This window comes from Malaclemys terrapin, chromosome 19 (assembly GCF_027887155.1).
Source record: "Malaclemys terrapin pileata isolate rMalTer1 chromosome 19, rMalTer1.hap1, whole genome shotgun sequence".
Taxonomy (NCBI): domain Eukaryota; kingdom Metazoa; phylum Chordata; order Testudines; family Emydidae; genus Malaclemys; species Malaclemys terrapin.
In genome coordinates this window covers 5809247-5829713 of record NC_071523.1, presented here as the reverse complement: position 1 = coordinate 5829713, position 20467 = coordinate 5809247, and the positions used below count along the sequence as shown (strand labels likewise).

The following is a 20467-nucleotide window of genomic DNA, read 5'->3' as shown; positions in this document are numbered from 1 at the left end:
GCACAGGCGGTGGGGGAGCGCGGACACGCCAGTCCCAGCCTCTCCCAGCAGGAGGTGCTGTGGGAAATGGGGCAGGAGCACTGACTGTGCCGGCATTCCCAGCCTCTCCCAGCAGGAGGTGCTGCAGGGAAATGAGGCAAGAGCAGCAGGTCTCATGGGGGACCCAAGGGTCCTGCTCAAGCCCACATGGCCGAGGAGGGTCTCGAGCCCAAGTCTGCTGCCCTGCAGGGCTACCGGTCACCTGCTGATACGTGCAGCGGACAGGCCTGGTCTTGGGAGCAGACAGGGAGTGGGGATGAAGGGTGACATCTGGAGACGGGTTCTGAGATCCACTTGCAGGACAGGCAGACGGGTGCCCTGTTCCCCTTCCCCACGGGCTGGCCAGGCCCAGGCCAGCTGGGAGAACTGGGCGGTTTAATGGTTGCTGCAGATGCTACCCTCTAACGGGGGGTGGGAGACTGATCCCATTTGGAGACACCCCTCCCCGCACTGACCCGGTTAGCTCCCCACCTGCTCCCAGCCAGACTTCGGGGGACATTTCAGGCCCTGGCGTCACCTCCTGCCTCGGAGAGGGACCTGGCCTGTGGCCTGCCCGTGCCTGACGCGGTCCCGTTGTTTCTCCCCTACAGGTCTAGGGCAGGCCGGCCCTCGGTGATGGAATACGGCCCCCGGCCGGACTTCCAGCCACACCTGACGTCGCTGCCCTACCGAGCGGGGAGCCAGCAGATGGGGATCCTCACCGTGGGTGGGCCCCAGGCCCTGGGGGACAGGCCTTGCCGAGCGAGGCACCACGTGGCCGTCTGCAAGCAGGAGAGTTTGTCCTTCGTGGAGCTCCCCAACCTCCAGCCTCCTGGTCAGGGGGACTTTAGTCTCGTCCCGTGCTCCTCGGAGGGCCGGGGGCTCCTCAGCTCCCACAGCAGCCCCATGGATGGGTGGGGAAGCCTGCAGCTGAGCCCCGAAGGCTGGCCCCCCCGCCATCACAGCTACCCAGACTTCCACCCCAGCCTGGGCTGGATCCCGGACTCCGGGGTCCCCTTTGGAGGCGATGCTGCGGGCGGGGGCTCCGGGACTCACCCAGAGGCGGCGGGGATCGCTGCCCCCCAGGGACAGCAGGTGGTGGGGAAAGCGGACAGCTGGCTTCACGGCACCACCTTCGAGCCGCCCTCGTCTCACAGCGACTCCTCTTTCCACGACGTCGTCGGGGGGCCCACGAGCCCCCCGCTGATGCCCGAGTCCCAGGGGCAAGGATCCCATGGGGTGGAGAAGGAGAAGCTGGCCTGTGAGTATTGCGTGCCGGGAAAAGGCTGGTTTCACAGGGGAGGCTGGACAGGAAGGGCAGGCAGAGGGGGTCTGGCCACATCTGGGGGGTGGGAGCCCTGCCCACCCTGGATGCCCCTTTGCGGGTACCACACAAGCTGGGGGTCTCTGAGAGGGGGCGTCTGGCAGGGCATGCTAGGGAGGAGGCATAGAGCTGAAGGCCAGACGGGAACGTTTATGATCTTCCACTCTCCCCTCCGGCCATGCTCCTCCAGCGCAGGGGTGGGGCCTGTGGGGTTCGAACAGGAGCAGGGGTCTGGTCCCAGCTGTCCTGCAGTGGCATACGAGCATGAGTGCGAACCTCAGGGTGTAGTATGAGGGCAGAACCCCCGATTGGTTGGGAGTTCAATACGTTGATTTCACCAACCAAGGATCAAGGGCAAACCCCTGTCACAGCCCTAACCATGGAGGCCCAGCCAGTCCCCGTGGGCGCTCTGATCTGTCTCGCCACCCAGTGAGTCTGCCTTTGTGACAGATGGTCCCTTACACCAAGGATTACAGCAATATTCAGATTACTTCCTGTCCCAAAGGACCGGTCGCTTACCCCAGGTTAACAGCACGGTGGAGCCGTTTGTAGCCAATCCTGTAATAAACAATCTGAAGATTTATTCGAGAGCAGCAGTTTTCCCATTTGCGGACCCCTAACACGTTTCGAATGCAGGTGCGGACCCCTTTGGGAATCGTAGACACGGTCCGCGGCCCCCTTTGGTCTGCGGCCCACAGGCTGAAAAGCAAAGAAGTGTGTCCCTCAGGGCTAACCCAGGCGAAGCACTGGGGATCTTTCGCTTCTGCCTAGTAAACCTTGCCCTCCTCCCCCGCAAGTCCAGGCAGCATAAAGATGCAGTTCCTTCCATTTAGGGCTTTTCACTCCCTTCTCCTCTTCTGCTCTGAGCTGCAAACTCAGCTAATGGGAGGAATTCACCCGCATGCCTCATCTTCATGGGAGGGAGAGTAAACAACAAAGGCTTTTGTCTTCTTTAATGTTCCAGGCTAGTGCGCCTGGTGCGATGGGCCTTCCTTGCTGGACAGACAACCCCTGCCGTGGGGGCCCAGCGTTTCACACGACTCAGTGTCTCTCTCCTCTCCAGCCATTTACACGGTCCCAGAGGCTCACAAGGCAAACGCTCAAATATTGCCCTACAATACGGGCTGCAGGCGTTATACGTGAGACGAACGCCGGCAGCCACGCACCAGAAAGTCAGAACGCTAAACCCACTCGGATAACTCTAGTGCCTGTTTCCACAATCCCAATGCCCAGGTGAGCCAGGTGGCTTGCAGCTATGTAGTTATCCGTAGTCAGTGGAGGCAGGGGGACCATGGCATGAGCTGGCACCCAGTCTGCCAGCGTCACACCGGCGCTGGAATTTACCCCCCACCAGAGCCTGGATTTGGGACCCCGCCAGGGATGCCAGTTTTGGTTGGAAGTTTCATTGCATGACATAATCTTGAATTCCTGGGGACTCCAGGAGGGAACTGTAGCCCCTACGGGGCATGTCATGTCAGTGATGGCAGGTGCTGAGGGCGTTTCTGGGAGGCTTCTGTGCTGAACCAGTCTCCAAACCTTTGGGCTGAGCTTAGAGTGGCCCCTGTCCAGTTTCCCAGGGTCGTCCCTGGTTTGAGGTAGCTGCCCCGGTAAATCTGTCAGGGTGCTCAGTCCCCACGGCCAGGCCAGTTTTACGGGCTCAGGATCATCCCAGATGCCCTGCTGTTCTGTACCCCAGAAGTGGCAACTCCAGCTCCTGTGTTCCATGCCACACCCGTGCCAGGAGAGCGCCGCAGCGTGGGCAGGGCAACCCCCGGTCAGGAAACAACGGACCACGGAGCCCATCAGCCCCAAGAGAGCAGCAATTCACTGCGCCGGATGCTGCAAAGCATTCTGGGATAGCATTTCTGCAAAAATAGCAAGCCCTCCAAGGGGCCCCGGAGGCATCGTCCAGGCCGTGTTTGCAGGGACCGGACAAGAGGAGCTCAGTGAGCCGCAGTCCGAGCACTAGCCGGCAATAAGTCATTTGGGGGGCACCAGCTCGCAGATCCCCTTGTCCTGGTCACACGTGGCACTGTGCAATAGCCTCCCTTGGTAGTGCCCTCTGGGATCATAGGAAGGCAGCCGATCCTGGAAAATGCTGTTTGGTTATTTACTGTGCAGCGTCTGGTTTCTGACAGGCAGGCCGGCCCAGTGGTTTTAGGGCCCTTGCCTGGGAGCCCCGGGGTTCAGCTGGAACCCAGTTAGCAGTGCCATTGACGATGCAGGAACCGGAATGAAATCCAGCTCCCTGGCCTGGCGCAGGGCTGCGCCGGGAGCAACCTCCAGTGCCCTCTCCCCAGGCTGAGCCGGCGCCTGCGCGTGTGACAGGAGCAGAGGGCAGCACGCACCTCTCGGGAGGCAGCACCTGTGACAAACAGCTGGGCAGACGCCACTGTCTGCCATCTGCTCCCGCTGCCCAGGGGGAACGAGGCTGCAGGCGAAATCATAGAATCATAGAATCATAGAATATCAGAGTTGGAAGGGACCTCAAGAGGTCATCTAGTCCAACCCCCTGCTCAAAGCAGGACCAATTCCCAGCTAAATCATCCCAGCCAGGGCTTTGTCAAGCCGGGCCTTAAAAACCTCCAAGGAAGGAGACTCCACCACCTCCCTAGGTAACGCATTCCAGTGTTTCACCACCCTCCTAGTGAAATAGTTTTTCCTGATATCCAACCTGGACCTCCCCCACCGCAACTTGAGACCATTGCTCCTTGTTCTGTCATCTGCCACCACTGAGAACAGCCGAGCTCCATCCTCTTTGGAACCCCCCTTCAGGTAGTTGAAGGCTGCTATCAAATCCCCCCTCATTCTTCGCTTCTGGAGACTAAACAATCCCAGTTTCCCTCAGCCTCTCCTCATAAGTCATGTGCTCCAGACCCCTAATCATTTTTGTTGCCCTCCGCTGGACTCTTTCCAATTTTTCCACATCCTTCTTGTAGTGTGGGGCCCAAAACTGGACACAGTATTCCAGATGAGGCCTCACCAATGTCGAATAAAGGGGAACGATCACGTTCCTCGATCTGCTGGCAATGCCCCTACTTATACAGCCCAAAATGCCGTTAGCCTTCTTGGCAACAAGAGCACACTGTTGACTCATATCCAGCTTCTCGTCCACTGTGACCCCTAGGTCCTTTTCAGCAGAACTGCTACCTAGCCATTCGGTCCCTAGTCTGTAGCAGTGCATGGGATTCTTCCGTCCTAAGTGCAGGACTCTGCACTTGTCCTTGTTGAACCTCATCAGGTTTTTTTCTGCCCAATCCTCTAATTTGTCTAGGTCCCTCTGGATCCGATCCCTACCCTCTAGTGTATCTACCACGCCTCCTAGTTTAGTGTCATCTGCAAACTTGCTGAGAGTGCAGTCCACACCATCCTCCAGATCATTAATAAAGATATTAAACAAAACCGGCCCCAGGACCGACCCTTGGGGCACTCCACTTGAAACCGGCTGCCAACTAGACATGGAGCCATTGATCACTACCCGTTGAGCCCGACGATCTAGCCAGCTTTCTATCCACCTTACAGTCCATTCATCCAGCCCATACTTCTTTAACTTGGTGGCAAGAATACTGTGGGAGACAGTATCAAAAGCTTTGCTAAAGTCAAGAAATAACACATCCACTGCTTTCCCCTCATCCACAGAGCCAGTTATCTCATCATAGAAGGCAATTAGGTTAGTCAGGCACGACTTCCCCTTCGTGAATCCATGCTGACTGTTCCTGATCACTTTCCTTTCCTCTAAATGTTTCATAATTGATTCCTTGAGGACCTGCTCCATAATTTTTCCAGGGACTGAGGTGAGGCTGACTGGCCTGTAGTTCCCCAGATCCTCCTTCTTCCCTTTTTTAAAGATGGGCACTACATTAGCCTTTTTCCAGTCATCTGGGACCTCCCCCGATCGCCATGAGTTTTCAAAAATAATGGCTAATGGCTCTGCAATCTCACCCGCCAACTCCTTTAGCACCCTCGGATGCAGCGCATCCGGCCCCATGGACTTGTGCACGTCCAGTTTTTCTAAATAGTCCCGAACCACTTCTTTCTCCACAGAGGGCTGGTCACCTTCTCCCCATGCTGTACTGCCCAGTGCAGCAATCTGGGAGCTGACCTTGTGTGTGAAGACAGAGGCAAAAAAATCATTGAGTACATTAGCTTTTTCCACATCCTCAGTCACTAGGTTGCCTCCCTCGTTCAGTAAGGGGCCCACACTTTCCTTGATTTTCTTCTTGTTGCTAACATACCTGAAGAAACCCTTCTTGTTACTCTTAACATCTCTTGCTAGCTGCAACTCCAAGTGTGATTTGGCCTTCCTGATTTCACTCCTGCATGCCTGAGCAATATTTTTATACTCCTCCCTGGTCATTTGTCCAATCTTCCACTTCTTATAAGCCTCTTTTTTGCGTTTAAGATCAGCAAGGATTTCACTGTTTAGCCAAGCTGGTCGCCTGCCATATTTACTATTCTTTCTACACATCGGGATGGTTTGTTCCTGCAACCTCAATAAGGATTCTTTAAAATCCAGCCGGCTAAGTGCACATCACATGCCCGGGTGCCCCAGTGGGGACACAGTCCTGCCGTGCCAGGGTCCGAGGTCCGGCTCCTCAAAGGGCTTAGGTGCCTAACTCCCATGGGCCCAACGAATTCCATCTGGAAACATGTCTGCAAACAGTACCGTGCAGACACGAGCCCACAGCTTTGTTTGCTGGTGCAACCGCATGTTGGCTGCTCACGCTGCACCTAGAGGGAGGACGGCCTGGTGGCTGGGAGTCAGGAGGCCCAGATTCTATTTCAGGATCAGCTATTGGCTTCCTCTGTGCCTCAGTTTCCCCCTCTGGAGAACAGGGAATATCCCAGGTTTCAGAGTAGAAGCCGTGTTAGTCTGTATCCGCAAAAAGAACAGGAGTACTTGTGGCACCTTAGAGACTAACAAATTTATTAGAGCATAAGCTTTCGTGGACTACAGCCCACTTCTTATGCATCCGAAGAAGTGGGCTGTAGTCCACGAAAGCTTATGCTCTAATAAATTTGTTAGTCTCTAAGGTGCCACAAGTACTCCTGTTCTTTTTAGGGAATATCCCGTCTCACAATGGGGGGGGGGCAGCTGTGGGGCTTGATTCGCTGCGACCCCCTGGCCAGAAGCTGCTGTAAAGGTCAGATGTTGTTGTGAAAACAGGTAGAGGCAGGCAGAGACAGGCTCAGCATTCTGGGGTCTCGGGGGTGGAAGGTTACGCACACACCTCGTGTGTGTCGTGTCCCCTTCTGGTGATTAATCCACAGAGAGGATAATAGCCTTCTGCTGCTGCCAGCAGGTGGAGCTTCTCCTTCAGCTCGAGTGGCAGAGGTCTGTGCTAGCACTCCTGGGCTTAAGGCCTACTGATGCCCCGTGTGGCGGTAGCACCGTGAGGCTGGAAAAGCTCCCAGGGTGGCAGGCCCTGAGTTCCAGGGCATGGAGCAGCACCATGAGCTGTCTTCCCGGGGCAGCTCTGCTCTGTTGGGCCCAAGCAGCCCTGCTCCCATGTGCCCCACTTCCCTGCTAGCTGGGGCCTAATCATCACCGAAGCTCCTCTGTCCTTCCAGGGAGGAAGATCAGGGTCTACTCCCCCGAGACTCTCAGCGACACGACCCCCAGCCTGGATGGAGACGCCGTTTTCCCAGGGTCCCCAGTCCACGAGGATGGCAGGTGTGCGGGGGAGCTCGCGCTGCGGGGGATGGAGCCGCTGGACCTGAGGCCGGCTCCTGAGGGGCCTCCCCACGCGGTGCCCGAGACTCTGGACCTGGCGCTGCCCCCGTGCTCGGCTGGCCGGAGCGCCAAGGGCTCGGCGGAGCAGGAGAGGCGGCGCTTCTCGGCCTCGGAGCTCATGAACAAACTGCAGCTGTCTCAGCGCAGGGCGACCTTCTCCCTCAAGCTGGGCAAGTCTTTCTCCGCCAGGAGCGCTTCCAAGGAGAAAGGGGCGAGCCAGGAAGGTATTGGGATTCTCACACTGGGCTTACTGGTCAAACTGGTATGGTCGGCTTGGGGCCTCTTTCTTTCTTTCCGTTGGCTCCAACGCCCTTTGCATCAGATGCTCAGTCCCGCTAGAGCGGCAGGTTAGCGGCTTTCACGCTATGGTATACAGGCCTGTGGTCCTTGGTGCCCGGCCTGGGGGACCTCCCTCCCAGTCCACATTCAGTGGCGAGGTCTGGGAGTGGTGATGGTGGTCCACAAGGTCTCTCTCGTCGAGTGGTCCCCCTGAATGAAGATGGTGGAGAACCACGTTCCTGGGAGGAGACGCGGGCGGAAGCGGCACATCTCCCTCCCCCCACCCATGTGCTTCCTCTCGGACTGGCAGGGAAAGCGTGAGAAGGGGGTGGAGTCGCCATGGCCGTGGTGAAGAGACGGGGTGGAATCCTGGCTCGCTTTCCCTCTCTGCCCCCATCATCGCGCAGGTGCATGATGGGATTTTCCCTCTTCCCCTGAGCTGTTAGGCCTGTTCGAGGCAGGTTAGCGATGGACCAATGGAGGCAGGGGAGGAAGGGCGCCCTGACACAGACGCCAGCCCAGCTCCTCCCTGATTGGCTGTGAAGCTGCCGTCCATCCTTGCAGGTAAACCGCATGGAAGGGAGCGGAGCCGCAGCAGCACAGGCAGCGATGGCCTCCCGTCCCCAGAGTCGCCCAGCGAGGCAGGGAACGTCTGTCTTAGGTAAGGCCAGTGGGGAGCGCCCACGACCCAAGGGGGGTGTTCCCAGCCCACCAGAAGGCACAGGCAAGTGGGCAGGCCGCAGGGATCGGGACCGTCGAGAGAGGGGAGATGGAGGAAGGTGACGCCGAGTTCCTCGGAGCAGCTGGATTTCCCAGGGCATGGGCTGGCGGGGTCTGGGCTGCAAACCCAGTGATCGGTGAGTGCTGTGAACTAGACCCCAGAAACCCAGCGCCGCGAACTAAACTCAATGGAGAAGGGGGTGAGCCCCCCTGACATCCGCCCCATGGCCCCGAGCCTGGTCCCACAGTGTGGGGAGTGTGTCCCCCATTTCACCCACTGCAGCCCCGAGGCACATCTGAGCCAGGCTGGACGCCCAGGGGAGAGGCACACAAGAGGCGTTTCTCAGCCCCTCTGTTTTCTAATCGTCTTTGCTCTCTCCTTTTTATTGATTTTTGATTTTTTTAAGATCCTAAAATAACCAGTAAATGATCCGCTCCGTGTTCACCTGGCGCTAACACCTGGCCAGACAGGCAGGCTCTGATGGCCCCACCCTCCTCATAGTATGCTGCTGGCCTTGCAAGGTGCAGGTCACCCCCCTGGGGCTGGTGTGAGGCCTGTCCCAGGCGCAGGTAATGGAGGAGCAGGGCCGTGTCCATAGGGCCGGGCGCCCGGCTGGGGCAGTGAATGTAGTGTCGGCAGAGAGGCCCTGGTCCTGCTGCCACTCCTGATTGGCACTTGGGTAAGCGAACTCAGGATCAGGCCCCATGGAGCGACTCAGCCCCCAGGCCCTGATCCTCCACCCTACAAGTCAGTGTGTGGGGGGGTGCAGACTCCAGCCCTCACCCCCCGCCCGGTGTGTTCCCCTCTGTAGGAGCGAGGCGGAGCCGGGTGGGTGCCCGAGCGCTTTGGTCCAGCACGAGAGGCGGCAGTCGAGGTTCCTGCTGAACTGTAAGATTTCCCCTCCGCCTTTAGGAGCCCACGTCCCAGCCGTGCTGAGCCCTTTGACCCCGGGGCAGGGGTCACGTGGCCCCCCCACAGCCAGCCAGTGCGCCCCTATCCTGGGTATCTGCTGCCTGGTCCAGAGCCAGCCGGCAGCACAGGGCACAGACGCCGGAGAGATGTGCCTGCCTGAAATGGGCACAGAGGGAAGGAGCTGTTGGCCTGTGCCCCTGGCCTGGCTAGTTGGCAGAGGGCAAAGCTGGCGCGGACCCTCCCCTCTGCCAGTCCCCTTCTCCCCACCCCGGCCCTTAGACCCAGGCCAGTGCCCCTGCTCCTAGCCATAGTGCCAGCCACTGCCCCACCCAGGCCATGCCTGCCCGGGGTTACCCTAGGGCCCCACGAGGGGTGCCCCTTCGCCCTGGGGATGGCGTCTCGTTCCCTGCTGAAGGGCCCCCTCGGCCCAGTGCCCGGACGCTGACCCCCCCGACCCCCATAGCCGTCCTGTACCAGGAATACAGCGACGCCGCTATCGCCCGGGAGATCCAGCGGCAGCAGCGGGAGGACGCCCTGGTGGAGGAGGAGGAGGCCGCCCTGGCGCCGCCCAAGACCAACCTGTCGCCCAGCAGCTCGTTCCGCTCGCAGCGCTCATCCCGCGGCTCCACCTTCTCGCTGTGGCAGGACATCCCGGACGTGCGGGGCAGCGGGCTGCTCGGCACCATCAGCCTCCAGGAGTGCAAGCTGCAGGAGGTGAGGGGCCGGCGCCCTGCTCGGAGCCTGGGCACCGGGACGCAAAGCGTTTCCCAGTGCTTGGCCAGCCATCGCCCACACAGAGCCAGGCCTGGCAGTTACTGGGCATCGGCCCCGGCCTGGGACCCCAGGGCTGGCAGGACCCTCCTGGGCCGGCGGGTTCCTGCCATTGATTCCATTGTTCTTGGGCCCACATTGTCCGTTAGCTTCAGTCGCTCTTCCCCCTCCCTGCCCCCCCGATGCATTCACAGGGCCATCACCAGCACTGGGCTAGCAGGGGGCTGCGGGTCAGGGCTGAGGGGCACCGGCAGAGCTGGGGGATGGGGGAGCCCAGGGCTGGGATAGCAGGGGGCTGCGGGTCAGGGCTGAGGGGCACCGGCAGAGCTGGGGGATGGGGGAGCCCAGGGCTGGGATAGCAGGGGGCTGTGGGTCAGGGCTGAGGGGCACCGGCAGAGCTGGGGGATGGGGGAGCCCAGGGCTGGGATAGCAGGGGCTGCGGGTCAGGCCTGAGGGGCACCGGGAGCTGGGGAACGGGTGAGGGTGGCAGACACAGCAAAGCAGTAGAAAAGCTGATGGGAATCATGCCCCTTGGCAGAGCTGCAGGCCCAGGAGGTCGAGCTGCAGTGGGGAAGCACGGGGCTCCGGCAGGGAGGCTGCTGGTCAGATCACGGGGATCACCAGGTTTGGGTTGGGAAGCGTGGGCAGCACCTGCCGGTGCTGGGCCCTGCCCTCGCCAGGGCTGCCAGGCCAGGCCTTTGGGGAGCCCCCCCAGTGCTGTGATTCAGGAAAGGCTGAGACGCCCCCAAGAGGGCGAGGGGGCAGGGGAGGGGCTCAGCCTCTGCCTCCTAACAGCTGATCTCCGCAGCACCTGTTGCTCGCACTGCCGCTGCTGCTGCATGCCCCCGTCACATTACCTGCGCCCCCTCTACGGTGGCCAACTTTCTCCCCCGCCCACTGCTCCACCCCTTCCCCGAGGCCCCGCCCCTTGCTCCACCTCTTTCTCTTGAGACCCCCCCGCTCCTCTTTCTCCCCCGCACTGTGGCTTGCTGCTCTCTCCACCACCCTCCCCCTGCCAGCTGAGCATGGCGCTAGGGGTGATTGGGGCAGGGTGCGGGAGGGAGAGCCGGGCTCCGGGATTGGGGGGGTGAGTGGGGCAGGACGGGGGAGCCGCTGGTACCCCTCTACACCAGAGCCATTCCTGAGCGCTCTGCTGCTCCTCCAGGCTCCAGCAGCTGCTGCTCTTCCCATCCCCCAGTGGCGGAGGCTGGTTACTGCAGGTAACCGGACTTTTAGTGTCCGGTCAGCACTGCTGACTGGACTCTGCCAGGTTCCTTTTTCGAGCAGACTTTCTGGTCGAAAACCAGACACCTGGCAACCCACGCCCCCTCGCTCTCGCCCCGGCAGGCCAAGTTTGAGCTGATCACCTCGGAGGCCTCCTACATCCACAGCCTCTCCATCGCGGTGGAGCACTTCATGAACTCGCGGGAGCTGAACGAGTGCCTGGGAGCCCAGGAGAAGCAGTGGCTCTTCTCCAAGCTGCCCGAAGTGAAGGACGTCAGCGAAAGGTCAGCTCCTCCCAGGGGACAGGGCCTTTTGACCTGCAAGGTGCTGCTGGGGAGCGGGGGGGGGAGGGGGGTGTGAGACAGGAGCGAGCCGAGGGGCAATTTCAGGTGACCTGGGAACCTGGCTCAGGCGCTTCTCCTTGCAGCTCTGCCCAGCGCCCTGGTCCAGGTGGGCCCAGGTTCTGGAGATGTTGCTGCTCAGTGCACCATGGGGTTGTGGTGCAGACTTGTGTTGCTCTTGGGTGTTCTCTTGTGGGTCTAACACCTTAATCCAGGGCTGGGGGGAGCGGAAGACCCTTCTCCAGACAGGAGGGAGACCATTCCCAGCGGTGCCTCGAGCATCCCCAGGCATGACCAGGGCAGCGGCATAGTGCCCCCGCCCAGCACTGGGAAAGGCCGGTGGTTTCCTCGGGGCCGGCTGGGCTGGGGTTCGCCTGCCTGCTAAGGCCCCGTCTCGCCCCCTGGCTCGCCGGCAGGTTCCTGCTGGAGCTGGAGGAGCGGCTGGAGGAGAACATCCTGCGCTTCGACATCTGCGACATCGTGCTGCGCCACTGCCCGGCCTTCCGCCGGGTCTACCTGCCCTACGTCACCAACCAGGCCTACCAGGAGCAGACCTACCAGCGCCTGCTGTGCGTGAGCCCCCCCCCCACCCGCTTCACAGCGCCACCCTTGGGGGGCCACACACAGATGGGAGAGCTGAGCGGGGAGCTCTGGGCTGGGGGGCGGTGCGCAGGTGTGTGTGGGGGGCTCTGGATTGGGGTCTGGTGAGCAAGCGGGGGGTGCGGAGCTCTAGGCTGGTGAGCAGGCGGGGGGAGCTCTGGGCTGGGGGGGCTGGTGAGCAGGTGGGGGGAGCTCTGGGCTGGGGGGCAGGTGAACAGGCACGGGGGGAACTCTGGGTGGGAGTGGTGGTGAGCAGGCCAGGGGAGCTCTGGGTTTGGGGGGCTGGTGAACAGGCACGGCGGGAGCTCAGGATAGGGGCTGGTGAGTAGGTTGGGGGAGCTCTGGGGGTCCCCTGTGTTCCCCACAGCCTCCTTCCCCCCTCTCTATGTGTCCATCTCTGTCTCCTCTTAGCTCTTCAGGGATTTGGTCCATCAGGGATGCCGGGTGGTTCTCACCAGCTTCCCCTTCTCACCACCTCCCTCCCTGGCCTCTTCGAAGGCTCCTGTCACGCCCTGTCTGGGATCCTGCTGGTTCCTGCGGGGATGTCTCCTGGGGCGGGGGCGGGGGTGGCAGCTCCTGGAGAAGGCCCCCGGGTGCTGCAATGGAGAGCTCCAGGTGCCTCAGTGCTTGCGTGTGGCTGGATCCAACAGCCCACTCATGTCAGTGGAAAGTCTCCGCCGACTCCGGTGGGCTTTGGGGACCCGGCTGTGTGTGCTGCCCCTGGCACTCCGGGAGCCTCTGCCCCTAGCTCCCCAGCTCTGGGGACTTGTTAACATTCCTGGCCACGTTTCTCCAGGCAGGACAATCCTAAATTCCCAGGGATCCTGGCAAAGCTGGAAGAGGGGCCAATGTGTCAGCGCTTACCTCTCACCTCCTTTCTCATCCTGCCCTTCCAGAGGGTCATGCGTTTGCAGATGCTGGTGGAGGTGAGCCCCGGTGGGGAGGGAGGGCAGAGGTGTAGCTGGAGAGTATCAGTCCGGCCAGAGCCAGCCTGGCATTAAAGGGAAGTGCCCTGATTTATAGGGCACCACATGCAATCTAAGGCCTATCTCTGCCACTGACTCATTGTTCGTCCCTGGGCATGTCGCTTCCCCTCCCCGTGCCTCAGTTTTCCCCGTCCTATGCGGATACCCCAGCTTTGTGAAGCGCTTGGAGAGCTGCAGCTGAGGGGGGCTCAGTGTTACTACACGGCCCATTGTTTGGATTCTGTTTGTTTTGTTATTATTCGGGCCAAATTCCCGATGGGCTCCCTGGGGGCTGCGCCCGAGTGACAAGCAGAGCGAAGCCATTGTCAAAATGGCAGGATGTCCCCCGGAGATTGTTAAAACCCATGTCACCTTTCACCACCCACCAGCGCCCTTTCTCTCGGTGGCACTACATTGGTCAGTCTTAGGCGGTTTCACTTTCCATCTCTCATGCCGAGCCCGGTCCTGTGGTGTTAGCAACCCAACAATGTAGGGCTTGCTTCAAACCTGTTTGCAGGGCATTTCTGTCGGCTAGCTCTCTATGTAGATCAGAGATCAGGTCCCGCCAAACTGCCGGGTAGGAGTGTTTTAAGTGCCTTACAAGGGCAGCAATTGTCATTTTACGGATGGGGAAACTGAGGCATGGAGGGGGTGACGTGGCTTGTCCAAGGCCGGGAAACTCAGGCTGAATCTGCCGGATTCAGAGCAGGATCTCTGGCAACCGTGCTGAGTGCTCTAACCACCCGGCTTCGGGCTCTTCTAGGGTGGGTCTCTCCCTCTCTCTCCGAACGATTTCAGCTGTGTCCCAGTAAGGAACAGGAAATGGTTTTGTCACAGGACGGGAACACCCGTGTCCTGCCCGGCTGTTATTAAATTTCCCCCAGCTATCGGCAAACATAACGCGATTGCGAGCTGTCGGGTGACAATGGAGCAGAATAGCAGAGGGAGCCACTTTCTTCCAACACTGCACAAGGAACTCTCTCCGCTTCTCTGGAGAGAGTCTGCCATGGGCTTCCCCCGCATGGCCCCTGCCTGACGGCCTGATCCAGATGTAAAGAAACAGCTCCCAAACTGTCCAACGTGCCGCTTCCCACAGGCTGGAGATATCCGAGCCACAGACTTGGGCAGCCGCCGCCTCTGGGCTTCACAGTTAGAGCTGTGGCTTTCAGAGGCCCGGGATGTAGGGCACCGGTGACCTCAAGTGGCAGCCTGGAGTCAGTGTATGCTACCACCCTCCTCTCCCTTATACCCCCCTCGATCCACAGCCCTGCTGGGCCATCCCTTCCTTTGGCACCAGGCGCCTAACTCTGCGTCCGGAAGCGAACTCCCTGCGCTGACTGCTGCCGCGGTGCTCAGGGGAACCAAGGGAGGCAGCGTGGCCTGGTGGATAGAGCCAGACCTGAGTGTTATTCCCAGCTCTGCTACCGGCTTGTTAGGCGACCTCGGGCAAGTCGCAGCCCCTTCATGCCTCAGTTTCCCAGCTGTGAAATGGGGGTGAAGATACTGATCTCCTTTGGGCTGTGCTTTGAGATTGACTGATACCAGAGGCATCTGAGAGTTAGCTATGATGGTTATTTAATGTGCAGGAGAGACCAAAGCCTGCATGGAAAGCTACCAATTTGCACTGACCCCTGATCAGACACTAGATTGCCCTGAGATTTCCCCAGCTGCCTGGAGCTCCCAGTACACGGGTGGGGGGCCCAATATAAGCCCCCCAATACTGTAAGTGTTACCCCCATGGCCAGGTACCGTGCCCGGGACCAGGACTGTTATTAAATAGCTCAAGTGTCCTAAGTTGCTTTTTAGAACACACGGGACCCTGTTCCTCGTGGCTCTGGCCGGGGGACAGTCACCGGCACCAGAGAGAGCGGACTGGATTTGGCCGGTTTTGCCATCACGTTGCCCTGGTCTGTGTTAGCCAGGAGGCCAGAGTAGAGCACGAAGGGCCCTGTAAAGGTTTGCCCCAGGGGCAGGGTCACAGTGCATCGGACTCAGCCTACACCAGCCACGTCCCCTGCCACGGAGAGCTCACAATCGTTGGGCTACCGAGCGCCTGTGCTGAGATCAGCAAAGTCCCCCTGGCTTCACCGGGCGCCAGCCGAATTCGACCGCGAACACGCTACAGGTCTGAGTCTGTAGCTCGGGCATCTGCTGGTGCCATCGACCCGTTCTGCTCCTGGGGCACTTCGCGTTGGATTCATGCTACTGATCGGTGAGCCCGGTACCGGTCAGGGCTGCTGATCTCTGGTGCTGAGGGGTTTGGCTAGGGACTGACACCCAGGGCGTCTGAAGCTTCTTAAGTCGATACGTTTTCTGCCTCCTGCTTGCAGAACATCCTGAAACGCACGTTGCAGGGCTCCCGGGATGAGGCCACAGCCACCAAGGCCTTCAACCAGCTCCAGAAGGTAACTGGCGAAGGCCAGGAGGGGCTTTCAGAATGGGATCAAATCTTTCCTGTGGTTCTCTCCACGTGAGCTGGCCGGTGGAACAGCAGGGTGGGCACTGCTTCGTCTCTGTGACTGGAGCTGTGTGGGGAGAGGGGAGGGTGTAGCTTGGGACCTTTCTGATTCGGGGGGGTGTGTGTGACTGGGGCACGTGTCCTTGCAGGGAGAATTGTGGGTCCTCTCTGTGGTCTTGGCCCAGATTCTCCATGGCACTGAGTAGCAATGCGGTGCGGCACAGAGGGGACTGTCAGGGAATCGCTTACACCTTGGCAAAACCCTGGGCGTTGGCATAGGTTAGAGCAGCCTTGGGGCAGCTCTAACTTCCACCAGCTGGCAACAACGCTCCCCGTGTCCCCAGAGGACTGTATGCCAGCCGGGACTGTCTAGAGCACAGGGCTCTCTGGGGATGACGCCGGGGCCAGTTCTGCTGGCTCTGCGCCATCTGGGGGAGATTCTCAGCTGGCCGGCCCTGCGGGCTTTCTGGCCCCTCTGCACTGGCTGAGCGGAGATTCAGCGTGGCGGCGGCTAACGGCTCCCTCGCCTCCCCAGCTTGTGAAGGAATGCAACGCCAGCGTCCAGTCCATGAAGAGAACCGAGGAGCTCATTCATCTGAACAAGAAAATCCACTTTGAAAGTAAGGTGAGCGCGGGGACTCGTGTAGGGGAAGGGGGGGGGCAGAGTCCTTGGAAAGTCAGTTTCCCCCAGAAAGCAGTGAACCCAGAGAACACAGACTGAGACTGGATCTCCCCGAGAAAACACAGCCAGAGGGTGTGCGTCTTGGGCCAACTCCAGGGACTGCAGGAGATGCCACAGGGGCGAAACAGCCAGATTCTCAGCTGGTGCCAATCTGTGTCCAGTGGAGAGAGACAGACGTACACCCCATGGGGATCTGAACAGGGTGTGTCCCCCCCCAAAGGTGTTCTAGACACAGACACATCTGGGTTCGACACGGTGTGCATTCGACAGGGTGACGCTCAGTCGGCCCTGCCTAGGAACCCAGGCTCCAGTGGGGTTTGAAGTCCAGTCTCGTAGCATGCAGGTGATGGGCTCTGAGTTCACATGCTGACCTGGGTGGAGACGTGCAGTCTATGGGCGCTGGATGCCACATGGCCACATGGCCACATATTCCTTCATGCTCTGTATCCTTTACTGATCCCCCAGCCACCCCCACCCCAACCACAGCCAGAATGAAATGTAAAGAGCTCCCCATCCTTACCGAGCCCCAGGGCTCCAGCAGCCAAGCCCCTGGTGCAGCTACATCATGGGAGGTTCACGCTATGGCCAGGCCGTTGGGCCACTGATGTGTCCTGGTCTGGTGATCCTCGTGTCTCCGGGATGGAGCCTTGCACACCCTCCCGGCTCTGATGTCTCCTTCTCCTTTCTGGGCCGGGGCCCTGGGCAGATCTTCCCGCTGATCTCGCAGTCGCGCTGGCTCGTGAAGCACGGGGAGCTGGTGGAAGTGGACCTGCAGCTCGTCAGCACCCTCGCCGCCAAGTTCAAGCTCTCCACCAAGATGGTGTATCTCCACCTCTTCAATGACTGCCTCTTGCTCTCCAGGAGGAAGGAGTGAGTGGCGGGGCGGGGGAAGGCGGGGCGAGCTGCATGGGATGGATGGGATAGTCCTGCAGAACGTGGGTCTAGCCGGCCTGGCTCTCCTCGGCTGGAGTTCACGCGCTGGCCCCCTTGCACTCACAGGGCTGGAGGAGCAGGAGGGGGCGGTGCGCTGTCCTCCCAGCAGTGGGACGAGAACCTGGGCTAACAGGCTGTAGACAGCTCTCCTGCCAGGTCTCCACTGGGCCCACTCACAGTTGCCCCTGTGCCGGGAGGAGAAAGCGGGTCACAGCTTGGGAGCAGGCGCTTGGGGCTCCTCATTCACCCGGCGCTCTGAGCCCAGACACGTTCGTCGTGGTTTCTGGCCCGCAGGAGAGAAGTCCCGGCGGAGCCTGGGGCATGCGCAGCCTGGGCCCGTCTGTCATGCGGGGCAGGCCCCAGAGCGAAAGCCGATCCTGCCCGTGCCTCGTTTCCCGGTTCCCTCCTGCACAGGAGCTGCGTGTCCCGCTCCCCAGGCGTCGGTGCTGAGCACCGGGAGCTGCTGCCCCTCGGTCACCATCTCTCTCCCTTTGCCCGTCTCGCCCAGGATGGGGAAATTCGCCGTCTTTGTTCACGCCAAGATGCCGGAGCTGAAAGTGACCGACCTGAGCAGGAAGCTTCACGGGGTCCCGGGACAAATCTTCCACCTCCAGCTCTTCGACAGCCAGCGGCTGAAGCACCAGGTCTTGCTGCGGGCACAGACGGAGTGAGTGGCCAGTGGGGCAGGGCTGTCTCCACGGGACATCCCAGCCCAGCTCCCCAGGGGAGGGGAAGGGGAGGCTTCTGCTGAGCGATGGCCGGGGAGCTGTCTCTGACTCCACCAGCAGGGGGCCTGCTTAGCCCTTGAGCAGCGCCAGTGTCCCAGCAGTGGGCACAGCTGACACGGGCACCAAGCCCGCCTGTGGCAGAGCATCACACGCATCCCCCAAGCCACCAGGCTGCCGGGTACGGAGGGACCCAGCTGGCCCTGGAGGTGGGCTCACCAGAATGCCCGTCAGGGTGGCTCCACAAGGCTCCAGCAAGGACCAGAGCTGGGCCACAGGCTGCCAAGTTTGGCCCTGCCCCCGGGGCTGGATCAGAACCCTCCCGGAGTTGTGGGGCATCAGGATCTGGGATTTGGGTTTGGCCTGAGTGGAGCTCAGTGACCTTCTCCCCAGTTCTGAGCCTTTTCAGATCAGGGGGTCGGTCTGGGGAGCTCTCTGGGAGCCTCGCCTGTCCTAGCAGGTCTGTGCTGACCAGCTCCGTCTGGCCCCGCAGGAGTGAGAAGCAGCGGTGGATCTCGGCAATGGTCCCCTCCAGCCCCCAGACGGACAGGGAGCATGTCACCGAGAACGCAGGTACCCCGAGAACGCGCCTGCCCCCCTCCTGGAACCCAGCAAGGGACCAACCGGGCCGCAGCAGGATGAAGTCTGCCAAGGTCTCAGGTCCCAGGGGCATGACCCTGCTTTGGACACGGCAGCTCTGCTGTGACTGTGGGCTTCTGTCCCTCGTCCCTGGGTACTCCCCTGCCCCCAGCACCTAGCGTCCAGGTGCCCCAATCACACACAGGTAACATAGTGCCATGGAGCAGTCACTCCTCTGTCAGGCCGTTTCCGGAGTCACGTGCCCCTCACTGCTCCCAGCCGAGCTCAGGCAGGGCTGGACTGGCTCCAGGGGGATGTGTCCAGCCACATCACTAGGGAGATTTTGTCCCCGGTGGAACCTTGAGGGTCCCAGACTGGGTAGAAGCAGCCGGACACTGGCTCCGTGCTCTTCCCCCTGCTGGCGCTCCGAAAACAGCACCTCCATTTCCCTCTGCCGAGGGCTGCAGGTGTGGGCCGATCCTCGCTCGGCACGTGGCCCAGTCAGGTCCAGATCAGCTCCAAACGGCAAAAGGCAGCAGCAGAACACCAGCCGCGGAGGCTTCTGCTCCTGCTGCAGCCCAGGCCGCGCCCTAGCGAAGGGGATAAGAACCGGAGCATGACAATCGCTGCGTTTCCCTCAGCACTTTCCCTCGGATCCCAAACCCCGCTTACAAGGGCCCTGTCTGGGGTCTCGGGCGGCACGTGACCCTCTGTGTCTTGCTGCTGCTTCCAGATACCGCCCAGGTCCAGTGCATCAAGGCCTACAAGGCCCAGGAGCACGACGAGCTGAGCTTGGAGAAGGCGGACATCCTGGGGGTCAAGACGAGGACCAGCGACGGTGAGGGGCCCTGGCTTCATCGCTCTTCTCCCTCTCCAGCCCCGAAGCCGCAGCGGCTGGCAGGCCAGGCAGTGCCACCCCCCCTCCCTAATGTTTCCTTCTCTCCCGCCCAGGCTGGCTCGAGGGGATCCGCCTGTCGGACGGGGAGAGGGGCTGGGTCCCTCAGGGGCACGTGGAGGAGATCGCCAGCCGGGGTGCCCGGCTGCGCAACCTGCGTGAGAACGACCGGCTCAAGCATGCCACCCGCAAGCTGGAGGAGGAGCAGGCATGAGCCAGCCCGGGCGCCGGCCGGGAGAGACTCTGGGAACACAGCCGGAGCCCTGCGGCGGGGGCAGGACCATGTACACAATGCTGGGGGCAGGGCTGCCGAGTCAGCGTCTTGGGCACACTCACTGAACTACACTGGGCGACGGTAGCAACAGGTGGCCGATCTCCCACAGTCTCCACGCTCCCCACCGCTGACTCAGGCTCCAGGGAGGGAACAAGGCCCCGGGAACCCTCTCCACAAACAGACCTGCTGTTCCGTGCTCTCTACGTGGTCTCCTGGCTGCTCTGGGTGGGATCCTGGCCTGGTCCCCACGGGCATGGCCAGCCGGGGGTAACCATCTGGCAATGAATTCTCTGCCCTGGCCCCTGTCTGAAACAGGATACTGGGCGAGGGGGACCCTTGGCCTGACCCAGTGCGGCCGTTCGTGTGTTCAGGCTTCCCCCACTCAGAGCATCATCTGCCTGGAGCGCAGGAACCAGTCAGGCAAGCGTCTCCCCCGCTGGGATGGGCACCTCGGTGGGGGAAGCAGCGCGCCACCTCCACGGCCCCCAGGCTTCTCAGGGGTAGGGTGGAGAGGCACATTCCCACCGCTGCCAGCCTGGGCCAGCATCACACCAGGGAAGAGGGACCCCATTAGTGATCCCCGGAGCTGCCCATTCTTTGAGGGGGGCTGCAAGGCAGGGGGTTGCCCCCCAAACAGCATCGTCAAAGCCGGGCTTCGGGCCCCTCTCCTTCCCTGGAGGTTGTACTGCTCTGCCAACCTGGGCACCGCTGGCCCGGCACGCTGGCCCCGGCGCTCCCCTGCGATGGCCTGAGGGGCTGGATCTGCCTTGTTGTCATGGCAGGGGCCAGCCATGGCTCCCTCCACCACCGCCCGGCCCAGCTCCTGCCTCAGCCCGGACGGGGCGGGGGGCCGGGATCCTCTGCCCATGGCTGGGGGGTCCGCAAAGGAGCCAGGGCGGGAACAGCCCCCGCTGCTGTCTCACCCGCTGTTCCAGCCTGAGCCGAAGGAGGAGGGAGAGGCCGGGAGAGGCCAGTGAGCCGGGGCAGGGGCTGAGTTTGCACGGGCCGCGCGTCAGTAAAGGCCTTAATTTA

General features: G+C 61.1%; 1 protein-coding gene across 2 annotated transcripts in view; it reads left to right on the top strand.

Moving 5' to 3' along the window:
• LOC128826260 (rho guanine nucleotide exchange factor 19-like) overlaps positions 1-20467 on the top strand; it is a 30723-nt gene extending 10256 nt beyond the window's left edge. For both annotated transcript variants that reach the window (XM_054009479.1, XM_054009480.1), the window contains exons 2-16: positions 630-1279; positions 6914-7300; positions 7920-8016; positions 8888-8964; positions 9452-9702; positions 11107-11267; positions 11741-11893; positions 12721-12850; positions 15220-15294; positions 15883-15972; positions 16736-16899; positions 17471-17629; positions 18181-18260; positions 19000-19104; positions 19218-20467. In XM_054009479.1, coding sequence (XP_053865454.1) covers positions 630-1279; positions 6914-7300; positions 7920-8016; positions 8888-8964; positions 9452-9702; positions 11107-11267; positions 11741-11893; positions 12721-12850; positions 15220-15294; positions 15883-15972; positions 16736-16899; positions 17471-17629; positions 18181-18260; positions 19000-19104; positions 19218-19375 — 2737 coding nt within the window. In that variant the 3' untranslated portion in view covers positions 19376-20467. The remainder of the gene's footprint in view (positions 1-629; positions 1280-6913; positions 7301-7919; positions 8017-8887; positions 8965-9451; positions 9703-11106; positions 11268-11740; positions 11894-12720; positions 12851-15219; positions 15295-15882; positions 15973-16735; positions 16900-17470; positions 17630-18180; positions 18261-18999; positions 19105-19217) is intronic.